The 19,658-nt window shown below is 38.0% G+C and overlaps 1 protein-coding gene across 16 annotated transcripts in view; it reads right to left on the bottom strand.

The window, feature by feature from the left end:
- Positions 1-19,658, bottom strand: part of RIMS2 (regulating synaptic membrane exocytosis 2) — a 605,377-nt gene that overhangs the window by 12,452 nt on the left and 573,267 nt on the right. Inside the window, exon 1 of one of the 16 annotated variants that reach the window (XM_057531998.1) lies at positions 14,737-14,945. The exons of the other annotated variants lie outside the window; for them this stretch is intronic. Within the exon in view, the coding sequence (XP_057387981.1) occupies positions 14,737-14,878 (142 nt within the window). The 5' untranslated portion in view covers positions 14,879-14,945. Of the gene's footprint in view, positions 1-14,736; positions 14,946-19,658 lie in introns of those variants that run through there. 16 annotated transcript variants of the gene reach the window in all.

The raw sequence follows: 19,658 nt of genomic DNA on the forward strand, positions 1-19,658 counted from the left end.
TGTTTCTCTCAGAATCCCTACTCTATCATGTACTAGCTGGGTGACATGAAGCAAGTTACCTTCTCTGTGACTCAGCTTTCTCAAACTGTGAAATGGCAATGATAATAGTAATGCCTACCTGATATAATTTTTGTGACGGTTAAGGAAAATAATATATTTAAAGTGCTTAGGATAGTGCCTGCTATATAGAAAATCTTCAATTAATGGTACTGTTATTATTATTTTTACCAGAAAGGAAATCAGAAAACATGTATTCTAGGCCAATCTTTACCACTGACTAGCTGGCTCTATGGCCTTCTCTGAGTCATATCTCTCTCTGAGTTTCAGGTTCCTCATTTATGAAAAAAAAAACAAAGGAGGGGGAGGGTGCCAGATGATCTCTGATCTCTTTTAGCTCTAAAGTCTATGAGTTTGTGTCATTAATGTATGACCAAGACCATGATTAATAGCATATATTGAGGAGATAAGGCTACCCTCTGTCATCTGATGGAATCAAAGAATTCTAGGCATATGCTGAACATCTATAATAGCTTTTAAAAATATGTCTTTTAAATGTACTTTGATGTATTTATAGACTTATTTAAAAAGTATGTATTTTTTTTTAACATCTTTATTGGAGTACAATTGCTTTACAATGGTGTGTTAGTTTCTGCTTTATAACAAAGTGAGCAGCTCTACATATACATACATCCCCATATCCCCTCCCTCTTGCGTCTCCCTCCCACCCTCCCTATCCCACCCCTCTAGGTGGTCACAAAGCACCAAGCTGATCTCCCTGTGCTATGCGGCTGCTTCCCACTAGCTATCTATTTTAAAGTATGTCTTTTTCAACACCACAAATCCTTTGCATCACATTCACAATAAAAGTAATTTAACCTAAATATAATTCATTATGGTGATTCACATTTAATGTTTTGAATGCTGTCATGTTATTCAACCTAAAAACTGAATCTATATAACAGAGAATGCCTATATAAAGTATAGTAGGCAGAATTCTAAGATGGCCCCCATGACTATGTTACTTTACACGGCAAAAGGGATTTTGCAAACATAATTAAGGTTACTAACCAGTTGACCTAAAGATAGAAAGATTATCTCGGTGGGCCTAACACATCCACATGAAAACTTTAAAAGCAGAGCGCTTTCTCTGGCTGGTTCCAGAAAAGTCAGTCAGGGAGATCTGAAACACAAGAAGGATTTGGTGTACCTTTCCTGGCTTGAAGATGGAGGGGACCATGTGGGAAGGACCTGAGAGCAGCCTTCAGCAATGCCTAGCTGACAGGCAGCAAAAAACTGGATTCTGCCAACAGCCTGAATGATCCTGGAAGCTGACTTTCCCCCAGAGCCTCTGGACAAGAACTCAGCCCAGCCTACACCCTGATTTCAGCCATGCAATACCCTAAGCAGGATCCCAGTCATGGCATGCCAGACATGTGTCCTACAGAACTGTGAACTAATAAATGGGTGTTGTTTTAAGCTGGTAAAAATTTGTGATAATTGTCAAGCAACAACAGGTAATTCTTTAGATTATTGTTTTAATGGGAGATCTATCAAAATAACCTGTTGTGACCACAGGAGTAGAACAACTGAAATTATCTGTAAGAACTCAACAGCCATGATAAGAAAAAGTATATATTTTAGAAAGTATATATACATATGTACACTACATACATATCATATATTTATATATATGATATGTGTGTGTGTATAAAGATGTTTAAAAATACTCAGGTAGCAAACTACAAAACTAAGGCCCAGATTATGTTGTTGCAGAGTTCTTAAACCACTCATTCTGGTGTGGTATTTTAAGCCAAAGTATATTTGGAGAAGGTGCCTGTAGGTAAAAATCAAGTTCTTGAATTACAAAAGATCACAAGCATAAAGCAACACAGGAGGTGTCCTTGTTATTCTGCTCTGCTTAGTCTGATGACTCATTTGCTTGGCACCCTCTAAATTCAAAGAAAGCCACTTGAGTAAATAAACAACCAAAGTGTCAGTTTCCCCTAACAATGCTGAAAACCAGGAAACCCTTTGAGTGACTTGACAACAAAAATCAAAAAGTCCTCTCTGCTACTGATTGGAAAACTCTCCTAAGCCCCAAGATGAGACTCACAGTTAAATGCCTAACTTAATGTCAGGGCGACCTCTTTCCAAATCTTGGGTGCACAGAACCCATTCCTGCTTGCTCTCACCTGGAAAGTCTCATCCCCTTTTGCAGACAGACTTACTTTAGAGTCAAGATTTTCTTGATGTTAATATGGGAAATGATTTATGGAAACAGGTTGAAGACAGGTTGGTAGATTCTGAAAAATGACTTCCCATCAGCAGATATTACATATGGACATGAAGAGGTTGATTTACCTATTCGGTCCTGCAAGACCTCAATATGGGGACACTCATGAGTAGATTACTGTAGTTGTGTACAAAAGCTTGTGCACTTATATTTATGTTTGTCAGGGCTTCTTACTATAATAAACATAATTCAAATCTCAAAAAGTCTAAACAAAATACAGACAAATACCTGACAATTTCTTTTGGGCTAATCCAGGATTGGCATTAACAATTAAAATAAATAGAAATTTAACAGTTGATTTCCAAAATTGTTTCAGAGTTTAACACAAATCCATTCATTCCAACAGTTTTGTCACAGCTATTATGAAGTAGTAAGTGAGTTACAAGTAGAGGTCACAATTACAGTAGACATTAGGGCTGTCTAAATATATTCACATTTCCCTCACTTATGAAGTTCAGTGTGGTCATGTAACTTGTTTGGCCAGTGAAATGTGAGCAAAACTGGTCTGTGTAACTTTAGGGTAGAAGCTTCAAATCCAACAATGTATAAAAAGAATTACACACCATGATGAAATGGGATTTATCCAGTTATTCAATGCTGTTTCAACTTTCAAAAGTCAACTAATGTAATGCATCACATCAACAGGCTAGAAAAGAAAAACCACATGATCATATCAACAGGTGCAGAAAAAGCATTCAACAAAATCCAACACTTATTCATCATATAAACTCTCAGTAAAGTAGGAATAGAGGAGAGCTTCCTCAACTTGATAAAGAATATCTACAAAAAACTTACAGCTAACATCATACTTAACAGTGAGAAACTTGAAGCTTTCCCACCAAGATCAGATACAAAGCAAGAATTTTCCTTCTTACCACCCCTTTTAACATCATACCGAAAGTTCTAGCTAATGCAATAAAACAATAAAAGGAAATAAAAGGTATAGAGATTGAGAAGAAAGAAATAAAACTGTCTTTGTTCACAGACAGCATGATTGTCTACGTAGAAAATCTGAAAGAATCGACATAAAAACTCCTGGAACTAGTAAGTGATTACAGCAAGGTTGCCGAATACAAGGTTAATATACAAAAGTCAATTGCTTTCCTATATACCAGCAATGAACAGGTGGAATTTGAAATTAAAAACACAATACCATTTACATTAGCATCCAAAATATGAACTACTTAGGTATAAATCTAACAAAATATGTACAAGACCTATATGAGGAAAACTACAAAACTCTGATGAATAAAATCAAAGAAGAACTAAATAAATGGAGAGATATTCCATATTCATGGATAGGAAGACTCAATATTGTTGATATGTCAGGTCTTCCCAACTTGATCTATAGATTCAATGCAATCTTGATCAAAATGTCAGCAAGTTATTTTGTAGATACTGACACACTGATTATAAAGTTTAAATGGAGAGGCAAAAGACCCAGAATCACCAACACAATATTGAAGGAGAAGAATAAAGTTGGAGGATTGATACTACCCACTTCAAGAGTTACTATAAAGCTACAGTAATCAGGACAGTGGTACTGGTGAAAGAATAGACAAGTAGATCAATGGAACAGAAATATAGAACCCAGAAATAGACCCGCATAAATATAGTCAACTGATATTTGACAAAGGAGCAAAGGCAGTACAATGGAGCAGAGACAGTCTCTTCAACAAATGGTGCTGGAACAACTGGATATTCACATGCAAAAAAAAAAAAAAAAAGAAATAAAGAAAGAAAAAAAAGAATCTAGATATAGACTTTAAACCCTTCACAAAAATTAACTCAGAATGAATCACAGACCTAAATGTAAAATGTAAAACTATGAAACTTCTGGAAAACCTAGATGACCTTGAGTATGGTGATGACTTTTTAGATACAACACCAACAGCATGATCCATGAAATACAGAATCGATAAGCTGGACTTCGTTAAAATTAAAAAGTTCTGCCCTACAAAAAATCCTGCCAGGAGAATGAGAAGATAAGCCACAGGCTGGAAGAAAATATTTGCAAAAGACATATCCAATAATGGACTGTTATCCAAAATATACAAAGAACTCTTAAAACTCAACAATAAGAAAACAGACAACTGTGGTGGCCCCCAAGCTGTAAGCTTATTCAGCTTTCTGCTTTCCGGAGAACTGCTTGTCTCTCTCTTGGTATGCACTCCTGACGCTGCGGTACTGAGCGTAAAAAAGGAAAATGGCTTGCGGCCAGTTTCGCTCCAGGTGCCTGCTCTGCATCTAAGAGCCCCTGGTTGTTCCCCAGAAGAAGGACGTGCTGCCCTGAGGGGGAAGTCTGTATCTCCAAAGAATGGCCCATAAGGCATGCTGACGCATAGATAGTGGTGCATAGATAGTGGTGCATAGATAGTGGCGCATAGATAGTGGCGACAGAATTATGCGGAAATACAAGGTTTACTGATGTATTGTCTGATATTCGTTCCGAACTAAACCTATATATACATTCATGCTTTGAATAAACTTGCCTTGCAACCATCAGTTGTCTTGGCCCTTCTGACCCCATACTGGTGCTTTTCAGTTCCTTACCCCTCACCGCCAGGAACTTCTGGCTTTCTGCAGCCGGTCTGCGGCAGACAACCTGATTATAAGATGGGCCAAACACCCTAACAGATACCTCACCAAATAAGATAGTATATAGGTGGCAAATAATCATATGAAAAGGTGCTCTACATCATATGTCATCAGGGAAATGCAAATTAAAACAATGGGATACCTGTACACACCTATGAGAATGGTCAAAATTTAGAACACTGACAACACCAAATGCCAGTGAGGATGTGGAGCAACAGGAACTCTCATTCAGTGCACACTGGTACAGCCACTCTGGAAAACAGTTTGTTGGCTCCTTACAAGAGAAAGAGACTACCCCAGAGAGTCAGAGCACTCAGCTCCTGTTGTTATTACTTGTTAATATTGCTAATAATTATTAATCCTTATTTTAGCAAGAAATAAAACCAAGCTTATGACTCTTTTGCAGTAAGATCATTCTAAGTTTTTTCCATAAAAGTTGAGGCTTATCACATATATATATATATTTTTAAATAACAAACCACCCCAAACTTAGTGACTTTATTTATTTATTTTTGGCCACACTGCATGGCATGCGGGATCTTAGTTCCCCGACCAGGGATTGAACCTACGCCCCCTGCAGTGGAAGCGTGGAGTCTTAACCACTGGACCACCAGGGAAGTCCCTCATCTTGGTATTCTTAACACATTTAAATATAAGAAATTATAGCTCTCACTTTACTCTTTTGGGGGTTGTCTTTTTTATGGTACTTTTTTGTTCCTACTACCTGATGTTGCTATTATGGCAAATGAAATTATTTAGAAAATTGTTCCCCCCGCTTTTTGGCTTTTTTTTTTAACTGACATCTGTCCTTGGCCACGCATCAGCCCACTGATATTTGTGCCTGTTTCTCTCTCAAAAATGGACATGAAATATCACGAACCTCTTCTTAACTCTCAAGTTAGCTATTTTGAGGCAGCATTTTTGTGGTGAGAAGAGCATGCCATTTTAGAATCAGATGATATGAGTTCAAGTCTTTATTCGATCATTAGCAAACTCTGGGCAGGTAACTTCCTTCCCAAAGCTCAGAGTTATTTTGTGCAAACTTGAGATCAGACTTAACCTATGTCATAGAATATATGAAATGTAGTGGTATTTAATGAGTTGTGATAAATAAGGACCAGATACTGTAAGCTCTGTGAAAAAGTTTTGAAAACTGTAAAATGCTATACAAATCCTTCTTTGAAAAATGGCTGGAATAATGTGAAATTATCCTAAACTTGCAGGAAGAAAACTATATATAAAAAAGTGGGGCCTTGCCATAGAAATGGGGAGAGCCTGCTGGCCAAACTGGATTAAGGGGCTGCTTTCCCACACAAACCCACAGATTTCAGATGATATCAAGGTGGTTGCCATTGAGAACAAAGTAAGTAGGCAGGGCACAGAGGGTGGAAACTAAAAGAACAGAATCTCGAGGCTTAAAATCTTTGCCCAATGAGGTGTTTGGCTGGAGTCACTCACACTTGAAACTGGCTGGAATCAAACAGCCTCCTGAATTTTTGAAGGATCTGTATAGAAAAAAATAATTACTAGCCCATTTACAAAAGCCTGTTCAGGAATTCCCTGGCTGTCCAGTGGTTAGGACTCCATGCTTTCATTGCTGTGGGCCTGGGTTCGATCCCTGGTTGGGGAGCTGTGCAGTATGGCCAAAAAATAAAAAAAATAAATATTAAAAGAAAAAGCCTGTTCAACCCCTAAGGTAACTCCTACTTTTTTCCTAATCTGCACTAGGAAGAAGTGGGCTATGAAATCCCCTCTTCAATGCAAACCTTTGTGGCCATAAAGAATAAAGGACAAAGAAACACTTTCCAGAAAACAGAACCCAGGGTCCCAGATGAGTAAACCAAGAAATGTATTCTACTCTCAATCTTCGCCATTCCCTCCAAGTGGGAAAATTCCTGTGGATGACTGATTGCTTTGTGCTTCCTATTCTCTCCTTCAGAAATGAAAATTTTTATTTTGGTTATCCTGCTGCTATTTTACCATTTAAATTGGATGTACTGGAGGCAGATACTGCGTCTTTAGGTTTACAGGTCACTATAACCTGAAAAGCCACATGTGGATATGAAGGAGAGGACTATACATCACTCAAAGATCCTAGATTTCAATCTGCATGGTATACGGATGGCATTTTAAGGTTGTCTTTCTGGGGGAGGGATTGACTATGTTCTATATGCAAAATAAAAATGTCCATAGATATTTTGGGTGGCCAAATCTGCAGGAAAAGTTAAAATTAAGAGAGCCACATACTTTACCTTATTGAGCAAAGACCAAATAGCAAGCCAGTATTTTTAAAGACTTAAAAATAGGTAATTAGGGCTTCCCTGGTGGCGCAGTGGTTGAGAATCTGCCTGCCAATGCAGGGGACACGGGTTCGAGCCCTGGTCTGGGAAGATCCCACATGCTGCGGAGCAACTAGGCCCGTGAGCCACAACTACTGAGCCTGAGCGTCTGGAGCCTGTGCTCCGCAGCAAGAGAGGCCGCGATAGTGAGAGGCCCGCGCACCGCGATGAAGAGTGGCCCCCGCTCGCCGCAACTAGAGAAAGCCCTCGCACAGAAACGAAGACCCAACACAGCCAAAAATAAAAATAAATAAATTAATTAATTAAAAAAATAGGTAATTAGGCTGAGCTTAACGTTTTTTTCCCCCCACTGGTAATTATATAATTAGATGGATATTTGTTAGGGTTTTTGGCTCACCAGCATTTGAACCCTCTTTCTATGTATGAGAAATAACCCATCCTTTAACTGTAGAAGCTAAAATTGTCAGCTGTCATTTTTCCAACCTGCCTGGCAATTACGACATGAGTAAATGGCTGAGGTTCTGCTGATGAGACACCACCGCCCCAAACTTTGAATCTGAAGCTACTAAATTTGGAGATAAAGAGCAAAAAAGCTTAGTTCTACTAATTCACTGGGCTCCTAAAGGGCTTTGGAAGGTAGGGAAGCTAAACTGAATGTAAGCACCAGATTGTGAAAGACTTTGAATGTTAGGCTAAAGGTTTTATTTAGTAGGAGATGGGAATCTACTGAAGTTTTTGGAGAGAGAGTAGTGTCAAGATCAAGATGATGGGGACTTCCCTGGTGGCGCAGTGGTTAAGAATCTGCGTGCCAATGTAGGGGACACAGGTTTGATCCCTGGTCCGGGAAGATCCCACATGCTGTGGAGCAACTAAGCCCGTGCGGTACAACTACGGAGCCTGCGCTCTAGAGCCCACGAGCCACAGCTACTGAGCCTGCGTGCTGCAACTACTGAAGCCCGCAGGCCTAGATCCCATGTTCCTCAGCAAGAGAAGCCACAGCAATAAGAAGCCCACGCACCGCAACGAAGAGTAGTCCCCGCTCGCCACAACTGGAGAAAGCCCACACACAGCAACAAAGACCCAACACAGCCAAAAATAAATAAATAAATAAATAAATAAATAATAAAAAAATGATACTTTAAAAGTAGAACTGATATTATCATTATTGTGTTAGCTTTTTCTTCAACTGAAAATGATTTCAAAGATGGACAAATTCAGTCCTAAATTATCAAGGACTAATGATATCAAGGTGATAATGAGAATGGGAAGGAAGAAAAAGAACTGAAAAAAGCTGGGAAGGAAGCATTTCCTTGGCAGAAGATGCCAACTGGTGGCACACATTTAAGCCACACTTGGTCAATAGGTATGTGGGTTCAATTAATAATGTTAAAATTTTTTCACTTAGGCACTAACATTTTAAAATTTAAAGGCTTTAAGTAAACATTCAGATTTATAGCTTCTCTTGAGAAGAATAAATTTGCCAACCCTGGGCTGATATTCAATTTGGCATCAATTAGCTAGAACTGAGTATTCACCATTCCTTTTTGGATGGATAAGCTTTCTCCAGATTTTCAGAGTTGCTGCATTTTCCCTTTTGTATTATATCTGGCCTACTTCACTGAAGTATGTTACTTTCCTGGCCCTCGACTTACAGGAATAATAAGAGAACAACTGATCACTGGAATAGCTAAAATAAATGACCCTTTCATTTTAGTCTCATTAGGCAAAATCTAAACCTTAAGAAATGATACTGCAGGGACTTCCCTGGTGGCACAGTGGTTAAGAATCTGCCTGCCAATGCAGGGCACATGGGTCCACAACTACTGAGCCTGTGCTCTAGAGCCCGTGAGCCACAACTACTGAGCTCACATGCTGCAACTACTGAAGCCCGTATGCCTGGAGCCCATGCTCTGCAACAAGAGAAGCCACCGCAACGAGAAGCCTGCGCACCGCAACCAAGAGTAGCCCCCGCTCACTGCAGCTAGAGAAAGCCCGCACACAGCAACAAAGACCTAACACAGCCAAAAATAAACAAATTAATTAATTTAAAAAAAAGAAATGATACTTTAAAAGTAGGACTTATCATTTTTGTGTTAGCTTTTTCTTCAAGTGGTAAAATAGTATTATATATACATGGCATTAGGTAAATCCCCTCCTCTCCAATCAGATACCATTACAATATGAGATAGAACAAATATACAGAACGATGTTTTCTGGTCAATAATAGGGGTCTATGAAGACCAGCAGAGAGCACTTAACCATAGTCCTTGGCAGTAACTGGAAGCTGCCATTACAGCTAGTGAAACTTACTAGTGGGTTTCTTTTATAAGTCATTATACACAAGATGTCTCCATAGGAAAGTGTGTCCCCATTTCTAGTTTTTGGAATTTAGTGAACCTGCTGAAGGATTATAGCAAATTGGGGTTTAACTTGACTTTTGTATTAAATTTAAATTACTTTAAGGGTATTATTTGGACACTCGGCAATGAAAGATTCTGAATCTTAGATTAAAAATGTAATATCTGATAAGCATTCTGAGTGGAACTGTTCTTTGATTTATCCTTTTAAATTCCAAAATATTTTGCTTCACTTTATCGACCTAGAATATAAATCTAATATAAGAATTGTGCTACTGTTGAATATGATGTGGACTCGTATAAGGAATGGTTTATTATACATAACCAATCATAATCTAGGAAAAATAATATCCTCTAATAAAAGACACATATTTGGACTATTATTGTCTATCCATGTCCTGTCCCCAATATTGGCATTGTGAAAATGTACAAAAACTATGATCACTGAATTTTAGTAAGTCTAGATCACATGTTATAATTTTAAAATAGTATAAATATGATGGCTAGCAGTCAGTTACATTGATATTCAGCTTAAAAAGAATGGTAGAACTATATACTGTTATTCTTTTACTGTTACTATTAATAGACACTTAGTGAATACCTACTGTGCTAGACATGATGTCTGTACTTAGGAGGATTATATTTAAGTGTATGGAGAATTTTTTATTCCAGTGGAGCATGGGCAAAGTGTTAAGCTCCATTTTAATCAAATGGGACTGCTTATTAAGAATTAACTGCACAGGGAACTATATTCAATATCCTGTGATAAACCATAATGGGAAAGAATATAAAAAAGAATGTATATAGGTATAACTGAATCACTTTGCTGTACAGCAGAAATTAACACAACATTGCAAATCAACTGTACTTCAATAAAAAATAAAAATTAAATTAAATTAAAAAAGAATTAAGTGTATTTTTTACAAAGGGATTAGAATAAGATAACGTAGCCTCTTAAAGAGTGGGGGATAGTTAAATAGGTCTTCCGGTTACAGTCTATTTAGTTCCTTTTATATTAATTCCTCATAGCTTCACTATCACCTGTAAAGATACTTTCCTCAGTTTTTCTGGTGATTTTTAAACAATTCTTTTTTCTTAGATGATTTTCCTGTAACTTAATTTTCAAGATAGCCGCATGTAAAAGAAATTAAATAAGTTAATTTATTCAGTTAAATAACCTTAAGATGATAGGATCTCTTCTTCTGTATAATTGCTAAGCCATATTTTAAACAAAGAAGGAAGGCCATAAAATCAAGCCAATCAAATTCATCACATATTATATGTACATTACTGAACAAGAATCACTAGCCCAGAAACACAAGTCACTTTAAGATAGCTTGAGAAACCAGATCTACAAATATTAGGATATGTGCAATTTCCCTACATTTTATGACCATACCATTTGCTCTTGGATCTATGGGTGGGAGGCTTGCTTCTCCTGCTAGGAATGGTAACCATTTCACTGGTTCCTTCTCTCTTAGAATTATCTGTAATGTTTAAAAATTCTACATACAGTAATATTCTATATTAGGGAGGTGGGTTCAATGTTGGGGCCAAGTAGTTTATATAGTGAAGCTAATACTTATCTCAGAGGGCTCAATGATAAATAAACATAATTTATAAACAGTTAAAGAACACGTAGGTGCTATTATCCTTACTTTTACTTGAAAAAAAAAATTACCCAGAGATTTGGAGAACAGTTATCTGGAATATGTCCCGAGACAAAGAACAAAAAGTAAAGTAAAATAAAGAACTGCAAGCAAACAAAAGAGATGCTACAAAGACCAGTCAACAATCTTAACTTATTTTGCTTATACGAATGTCCCTTTCCTCCTCACTTAAGTCAGCCCCACTGAGATTATAATCTGCGGCCAAGTTGTGTAATTTCTCTAAATCTCAGTTTTCGCATATATAAAATGAAAATGATAATCTCCTTGAAGAATCATCATGAAATCAAAGGTATACGGCACAGAGAAGGTGCTCAATAAATGGTAACCATTGTTATTGTACTTGATTTTCAAAACACAGCATATTACAAGAAAATGCAGTACAATAACGAAGAAACAGTACACAGAGTAGTTGGGATTTTAAACTTCAGAGCCAGATTATGGGTTTTGATCTCAGCTCCCCCACTTACTGGCTGTGGACTCTGGGCAAATTGCTTTCAAAGGTGTGCAGGAGGCAATGAGAGCTATCACTGTTTAACCCTCACTGTCTCAGGGTACCTACCCTTCTCTAACTCCTCAATTAGGTTTTCGTATCATCTCTTACTGCACTCTGTACTTCACCCTCCTAAGCCCTGTCACAGTTTTAATTACCTAGTTATTCCTATTAATATCTATCTCCATTAGACTGTGAGCTCTAAGAAGGTAGGGAGCATATTCAGCTAATTCAGGGACTAGCATAGCGACTAACACATCTCAGAGCCTCAATAAATATTTCTAAATGAATGAATGAGTGAAAAGAATATGGTATCTCAATAAATTTCTCAGCACTTCTTGTGTAGAATGGTAATTCCTGGATGTGCTGTCCAAGAATAAAATGAGAATATGGAACTGGAAGGCAGAGTACATTTGAGATTGGTTAGCTATTGCACTATATCTGAAAAGACAAAAAAAAAAAAAAAAAAGAGAGAGAGAGAGAGTGTGAGAGTGAGAGAGAGAAGCTGTAAAATGAGATAGACTACTGATCAGTTACTTCAGTCAAATCACACTAGTTGGTAGACCACTGCTCTCTTTAGAAAAGCTGTTCTCAACCAGTGTGAAAATCATCTGTTGTGATGGTTTTTCTTTATAAATTAGAATGGGTTTCACAGTTGTGACTATGATAGCATAGTCCTGAGTAAGCTTATGAGAGTATGTTATCCACATGAACTTTATGTGTCCTGTGTGGGTGTCTCAAGAGAAAATAATTGCAGAGAAGCACTGCTCCAGGCCAGTGATTTCTAACTTTTGTAACTCTGCAGGGTATGTTGAAATACCGTCAAAAATCTCAGGACTTTCAAGGGTGGTAGGAGTATAGCAAAATCAAAGAAGAAAGTTAGGATTTCTTCTCTTGACTGTAAAATCACTACACCCCAGTGGAAAGACTTCTATTTTATGGGGAATGCCTCCTCTCTAGTTACTTACTTTGGCTTCATTTTGTCTTGGCGACTCAAGAAACCATATTATAGGACAGAAATCTGTTCCAATTTCCCATATGTAGATGTAGGAATTTCCTTTGGGATTAGTCTGTATGAGCCAAGGTTAAGTCAATGTACTTTAAATTTTGAAAAAATTTCACATTTACATAAGTTTTTCTTGTCTCAAAAAAGGCTTTTAGGATGGTATTTTGTAAATCCAATTAATTCTAGCTACAACTTAAGAAAGAATGATGATAGTTCAACTGAAGCAAAGTCAAGGCTGAAGACTTGGTGTAAAAATTAACAATTGAGAAATGAGTGTATAATAATTTGTTTTATCTAAATATGTATTTTTAGGCACACCTGGCTTTGAGTTCTAGTTTCACCACTTACTAGGTATGTGATTGTGGCCAAGTATATGCAAATAATAAACTAATATAGCTTGGGTTGGGTGCACAGATTGTGTTGTTGACTGCCTGGGTTCATATGCTAACTCTATTACCTACTATCTGGGGGACGTTGAGCATGTTTCTGAATTTCTCTGCCTCAGTTTCCTCCTTTGTTAACTGGAGATAATAAAAGCACTGCCTCATAAGATTGTTATGGGCCTAAAAGAGAAAGTGCATGTCAGGTTCTTAGAATAGTGCCTGGATAATAGCTGATACTGAAAGTTTTAGCTACAATTATGATCATTCATTTACCCAATTTGATTTTCTAATATCTTGACTTGCTTACATTTCCTGAAATGTTAAACACTTAATAGTACAAAACAAGTAAAATGTAAATGTACAAACAAGAACAGCAAAAGATTAGTATGAAAATTAAAAGTCACATTTATATAGAGAAGTACCCTACCATTAAACCTGTACTGATCTAGTGCAAACTGATATTGCAACAATAAGCTAGAAGAAACCTGGATAGCTCTAACTAGCGAATTATCTTAAAGAACACTTTTCAGACATATTATTAATCAGCCATCTTCCTCCTCCCTGCCCTCCACTGGGAAAAATAGGGGAAAAAAATATTTCTACCTGTTCTCAGAGCAGGTAGTTAGTTTCTTCTAAATCAGGGGTCACTACAGATTTCCTAGTAAGAGCTCATTGATTGTCACAGAATAAAAGCAAAATAAATCCTATTCCAAACAATGATATATACAATAATAGAGGTAACATGATGATGACCAACCCACTCTGGATATACGTGCGTGCAAAGATGAACACAGTTTGCAACTAGCTTATCAATAGATTAATAAACAGCATTTCAAATGTTGGGATGCTATTATTTAGCAGTCAATTCTTACTTTGATTTACAAATTATGTTTTTAGTATCAGTTGTTAAATCTTATAGGAAAGTTCTTCACAAAGAAAACGTATGTTGTGTTATTGAAAACTTTATGAAGGACTTGCAGTTTCTTGGTGAAAAGTTTGCATCCCCTTTGCTGTTTTTCTCATTAGCTTAATTATAATGACATCACTCAAACACCAGAGACAAACAACCAATGGTGAGATTCATAGTGTTGTGACTGCCAGCGAAGTTCCAAAGGCCCACAGCACAAACCAGCCTCCTTTAGCACTATCAACCTTTGACCTGTCCATTGTATCACCCTTTCCCCTCATTCGGATCTTGACTGTTCACAGGCTGGGATTCCTGTTTCAAAGTTTTGCTGCTGCTTTTCCCTTTAAATTCTGATTATTTGTGTCCTCGAAATCAAATGCTAATACCAAGACTTCGGGAGTAAACGAAAACAAAACAGAGTTGGGTGCACCCAACAGGGCCGCCTTGCCTCCCACCCGTCTCCATCCTCATCCAACTGCCAAGCACTGTTTAACTCAACTTCATTAGGAAAGCCTCTTCCCAAGTCAGCGCCTGTGGAGCTCCCCAAATAACCAATCAACAGAACTTCTCCTCGGCCCAGCTGGCGCTCTGGGGTCTCCCGCTCCACAGTCCCCCAGAGAGGAGGGGGTAGGGACACTGCTACTTGGAGTTCTCCAAGCCTGTCAACCCTCCAACCACCGACCTTCCGAGATGCGAGATGTACACAGACAGACACACTAAGTACAGGCTCACCTCCTTCTTCCTCTTCCAGCGAGTTCATGCAGGGGAAGTAGCCGGCCAGCGCCTCGAAGGAGGCGGAGAGGCTGCTCCGGCTCTGGGAGCGCTGCATGGAGCGCCCCGCGGCGCCGGCGCCCCCCAAGCCCTGCCGGCCCATCTTGGACGAAGACCCGCTTTTCCCGCGGTACAAGATACGCGGCGTCTTGGCGGCTGGGGCGCGGCGACCGCAGCGCTTCGGGGGCCGGGATGCTGCCGCGGGACCCTGGGGTACTGGCCCCTGCCTCCCTGACCCGGTCCGGACCAGACGTGGTCTTCCTGGCTGCCGGGGCCTCCACTCCTTTGGGGAGGGGTACGAGGTGGGGACCCAGGCGGTGGCGAGCGGGGACGCGGCTGCTCGCTGTGAAAGTCCGAGGTCTCGCCAGGAGGGAGCTGAGGTGCCCGGAGGCTGCGGCTTCGAGTCGGTCCTGCCGCCCTCCCCTCGCAGGGAGATGCTGCTGATGCTGAGGTCTCCGCCAATCAGCAGCCGGAAGGGGAGGCGGCGGCGGCGGCGGCGGCACCTCGGCGGGCTGGCAGCTCCGGAGCGCGCTCCTCGGCTTCGGGGCAACTCTGAGCCCCGAGGAGCTCCTGCTGCTTCCGTTTCTTCCCTTCCCCCGCGTGATTAACACCAGGGAACGGTCGCTAATTAGACGCAAGACGTTAGGCATCGCAGCTGGGAACTATCTCAGGCAGATTTTGGTAGTCACTTTCCCCAGTCTCACTTAAAATTGGTTAACGTTCCTCAAGCGTAGATAGGAAATACTGAAATTTTCTCCAAATCATAAAACAAAGGCTCCCCAATTTTCAACAGGTCCCATGAAAGCCTAGAATCAAAGCTTTCTCGTTTACCTTCTTTCTTAAAAAGATTAAAAAGTCAACGGAAGGTAAAAAAGGTTAAAAAAAAAAATCAAGAGCCTGAAAAAGAACCAACACTAAAAAAGTACTGTGATGTTTATCAATTTTGCTTTAATTTTGGGAATTTTTAATGCTTTTTTCCCCTCCAAATTAGATAATCTGCTACCTATTGTTGCTAAGAATGACAATGAACTCTGTAAGTCTTTAGCATCTAAATAGCAGGTAACATCCTCTTAACATAAATTTGGAAGCAACACAGACATACCAGAAACAAAACAGTTTATAAGTGAAATAACATCACATTTTGCAAACTGCAAATCTCTATCCCAGAACATAAAGCAACCGTAATTCCATTTTAGCATAAGTCAGAAGACTGTCCTACTTTTTGTAACTTTAGACAAGTCACTAGACCTCTCAATTTCCCTATCTAGGCAGGTGGGAAGGTAGGGCACAATGATTCCAGTCCTAACCATGTCATAGCTTGATTGTTGGCTGTGTGTTTTAAGGGATTTCAAAAGTGTTTTGTAAAATGTAAATTATACAATCTAAAATGGTTCTTTCATACAATAAATATTTCCTGAGTACTATATATGAACAAGTTCTTTGCTTGATGTACTGGGAAATACAAATACTCATTCAATTAATAGTAATTGAGCTCCCAGTGTATGTCAGGTACATTTGTAAACACCTAGGATGTACAGTGATCAAAGCAGATAAAAATCTCTGCTCTCATGGAACTTATATTCTAGTGGGGGAGAAAGACACAGTAAATCAGTAAATTATATAGCGTTAAAAGGGAGATAAATGAAAATGGCAAAAAATAAAGTTAAGGGGTATGGGACAGTCTGCAATTTAAAAAAGAGCTGTCGGGGTAGGTATCATTGACAAGGCAACATCTGAATAGATGTATGAAGAAGTTGAGGAGGTAAGCCATTCGGATATGTGAGGAAGAGAGTTAGTTTGAGGCAAAGAGAGCCTGCAGTGCAAAGGCCCTAAGATATGATGTCCTGGCGTGTCCATGGAACAGCAAAGAGGCGAGGGTAGCTGGAGTGGAGTGAGTAGGAAGGAAAGGAGGTCAGAGAGATAAGAGGCAGAGAAGGGGACAGATCACACAGGGCCTTCTAGGTATGTTAACAGCTTTGGCCATAGCACATCACAATTTAGAAAGTACAAAACAACACACTCAAGTAATAATCCTCCCAAATCTTTCTAAAAATTAGGCAACTTTCAAATAAGAGTGCTCTTACATAATAACAACTTTTGGTTGCTTAGACTTAGGATCATCCAGGTTTCTTGCTTCTGTTTTTCTGATAGGCTTTTGTCGTTTCTCATTAATATTCCTACAACTCTCTCTTAGTTCAATTTCCTATTCATTATTCACCTTCCTAAAATACCAGCATTTCAATAGACACTGATAAAACCAGGAACTCTGAGTATTTTTTCATACCATATTGCTTTTATTCAGAGAATAGAAATGTTTTTATTAAATGAAACTTTCATTATAAGAATAAAGAGAATCATAGAATTTTGGAAACTGAAAGGACTATTGTAAGTCATCTAATGTATTTTTTATAACTGTGGGTCACAAATTTTTAGTGAGTCACGAAAATAACTTATCATTAGAATGATCAGCATTCTAAAAAATAAAATGAAATAAAATATTAGAGTGTAGACCATGTAGTTATTGTATCAATTGCAGTATTGTTTCATGAATGTGTATGCACCCCTGTGTGTTTGTGTGTGTTCACATGTGTGTACTAAGTTGTGATCAAGAGAAATATTTCAAGGAAGAGGAACTAAGTAGGAAAATCCTAGGAAAATAAATTGGCCAAGGGTGGAAAAGTTTTATTTTGGCACCCAGGGACATCATAATGATAGTTGAAAGTCACTTAGGAAGGGAATTATCTTGGGTTTCTACTAGTGACTGCATGGGGATAGGGAATCTAAGAACTCAATCAGTGGTCACACTCAAGTTGCTTGGGCCCTGACTTCTCTATGTTAATAACCTGACTTTATGCACCAAGAAGAGGTTAGTCTGGAATAGCCCAGATGCACCTGTTTCTTCACGAGCATCACTTCTCTCTTGCAGTTTCAGAACAAAGTTGTCCTGGGAAGCTTTTTGATATTTTTTCCTATAGTTGGGATTTGAGAGATATAGATAAGTGATAAAAGAATGACACAAGGAGAAACAGGAAGTACTAAAGAAGAAAGAAGAAAATCACCTTATTTCAGGGAAGAAAGCTTCAAAGAAAAAGAAGACTATTGGCACACAGGTATCAGAGAGACAAACCACAATAATGGCCAAGAGACTTCTAGTCTTGAATGATAACTTGTGGAATATACTGAACTTACTGAGAAAACTTACAATTCCACTTTTTTTTTGTCCTATGCTCAATTGTTTTCCTATAATAAATATTATATAAATAATATTTCTGGTTTACATGTATTTTAAAGGTTGATTTACTATTCCTTATCCCATTCTGATATATGAACTACCAACCCTAAAGGAATTTTAAAATTTATATAAAAAAGAAACTACTGATAAAAGATAGGAAATGTCATCTCCTCCACACCAGAAAGTACATTCAAACGGCTTTGGATGTAGTTTTCAAATGATGGGCCATTATATAGTTTCATTATATAAAACTAAGTGTAATTCCAGAACAATTATAGTCTGGTATTCAAATTATTTATAATATATTTATAACTTTCTTACTCATCCAAAATAATCAGAGAAAAAGTGACTCACAAATATACATACTAATTGTTTTCTAAATGCAAATTCTGGCCTTGAAAAAAGATTCCACTACTGTATAAGAAAATCATATTTTTGAAGAAAAGATATATAGATTGATACAACTTGCATAAAAAATCATAGCATTCTATTTGATGAATATGAAACATATCACACCAATTATGCCACTTAATTCTTACATCAATCCTGAGACTGTCATCATTATTTCTTCTTTATAGATGAGCTAATAAAGACTCAATAATATTAAATGACTTGTTTAATTAGAAAGTGGCAGAGCCACTGATTTTCTGATTTCAGGTTCAGTGCCCTATACACTGTATAACAGGTGTCTCATACCATATACATAAGCACAGATGAAACACATGCAAAACATAGACGATAGATATAATATGAACTATGTAGTAAATTATTTGGTTCAAAATAAAATAAATATTGAAAAAATATATTTAAAAGCCATAATGTTTATTCTAACTATATACCAATGTTAAATCCATATTTGCCCTTTTAATCAAAACATATTAATATTACATAGCCCTGTATGTATTTCAGTTCATCAATTCTTAACAGGGCTAGAAAGTTACTTGTCATTTATGTATCAGTTTTTATAATAGTTTCCTCGCCAAAATAAATCACTAAAATTTTAAAGTATGTTAAATTAGTTTATTCCTGAAATAGAGGCTTGGTCACTGATGTGAATGCATAAAAAGGTTATTTTGTGAAGTAGTTACGTAGTGTCTAGACCATGGATTAGTTCAGCTGGGAACATACTTATGCCTTTGGCAGCCTTGCCCTTTTCTATGCTAGAAATGATGTAGGTGATGATGATGAGAATGCAAACTACTACTAATGAAGAGAAGGAAAGACGGAGTAAGTCCTTTTGGGAAGTATTGGAACAAACAAGTAATAAGGCCTAGAAGTGGATATGCTAAAAAGAGATAGAAAAAGGACTCTTATTGCTACTCTGTCGTCACTATTTAGTGTATCCAGTCAACCCAGAAATGGCTGGTTGCTAAAAGAGATAGGAATTGCTCAGGATAGGCTATAAAGCCACACTGCAGACTGAATTAACCTCTTTCTTCTTGATACACATTTGCTCTTGATAATATAGGAATTCATCTCTACCTCAGTCTTCACAATTGATGTCAATTACCTTTGCCACTTTGGACTATTCCGCTCTACAGCAAATAATTCTATACTAAATAGAAATATTTGTGGATATATTTTGGTTTGTTTTATTCAAAACCAACTCTCAAAATACTTGCAAACAATGTGACCAACAAGGGATTAATCT

Source organism: Balaenoptera acutorostrata, chromosome 17 (assembly GCF_949987535.1).
Source record: "Balaenoptera acutorostrata chromosome 17, mBalAcu1.1, whole genome shotgun sequence".
In the NCBI taxonomy this organism is placed as follows: Eukaryota; Metazoa; Chordata; class Mammalia; order Artiodactyla; family Balaenopteridae; genus Balaenoptera; species Balaenoptera acutorostrata.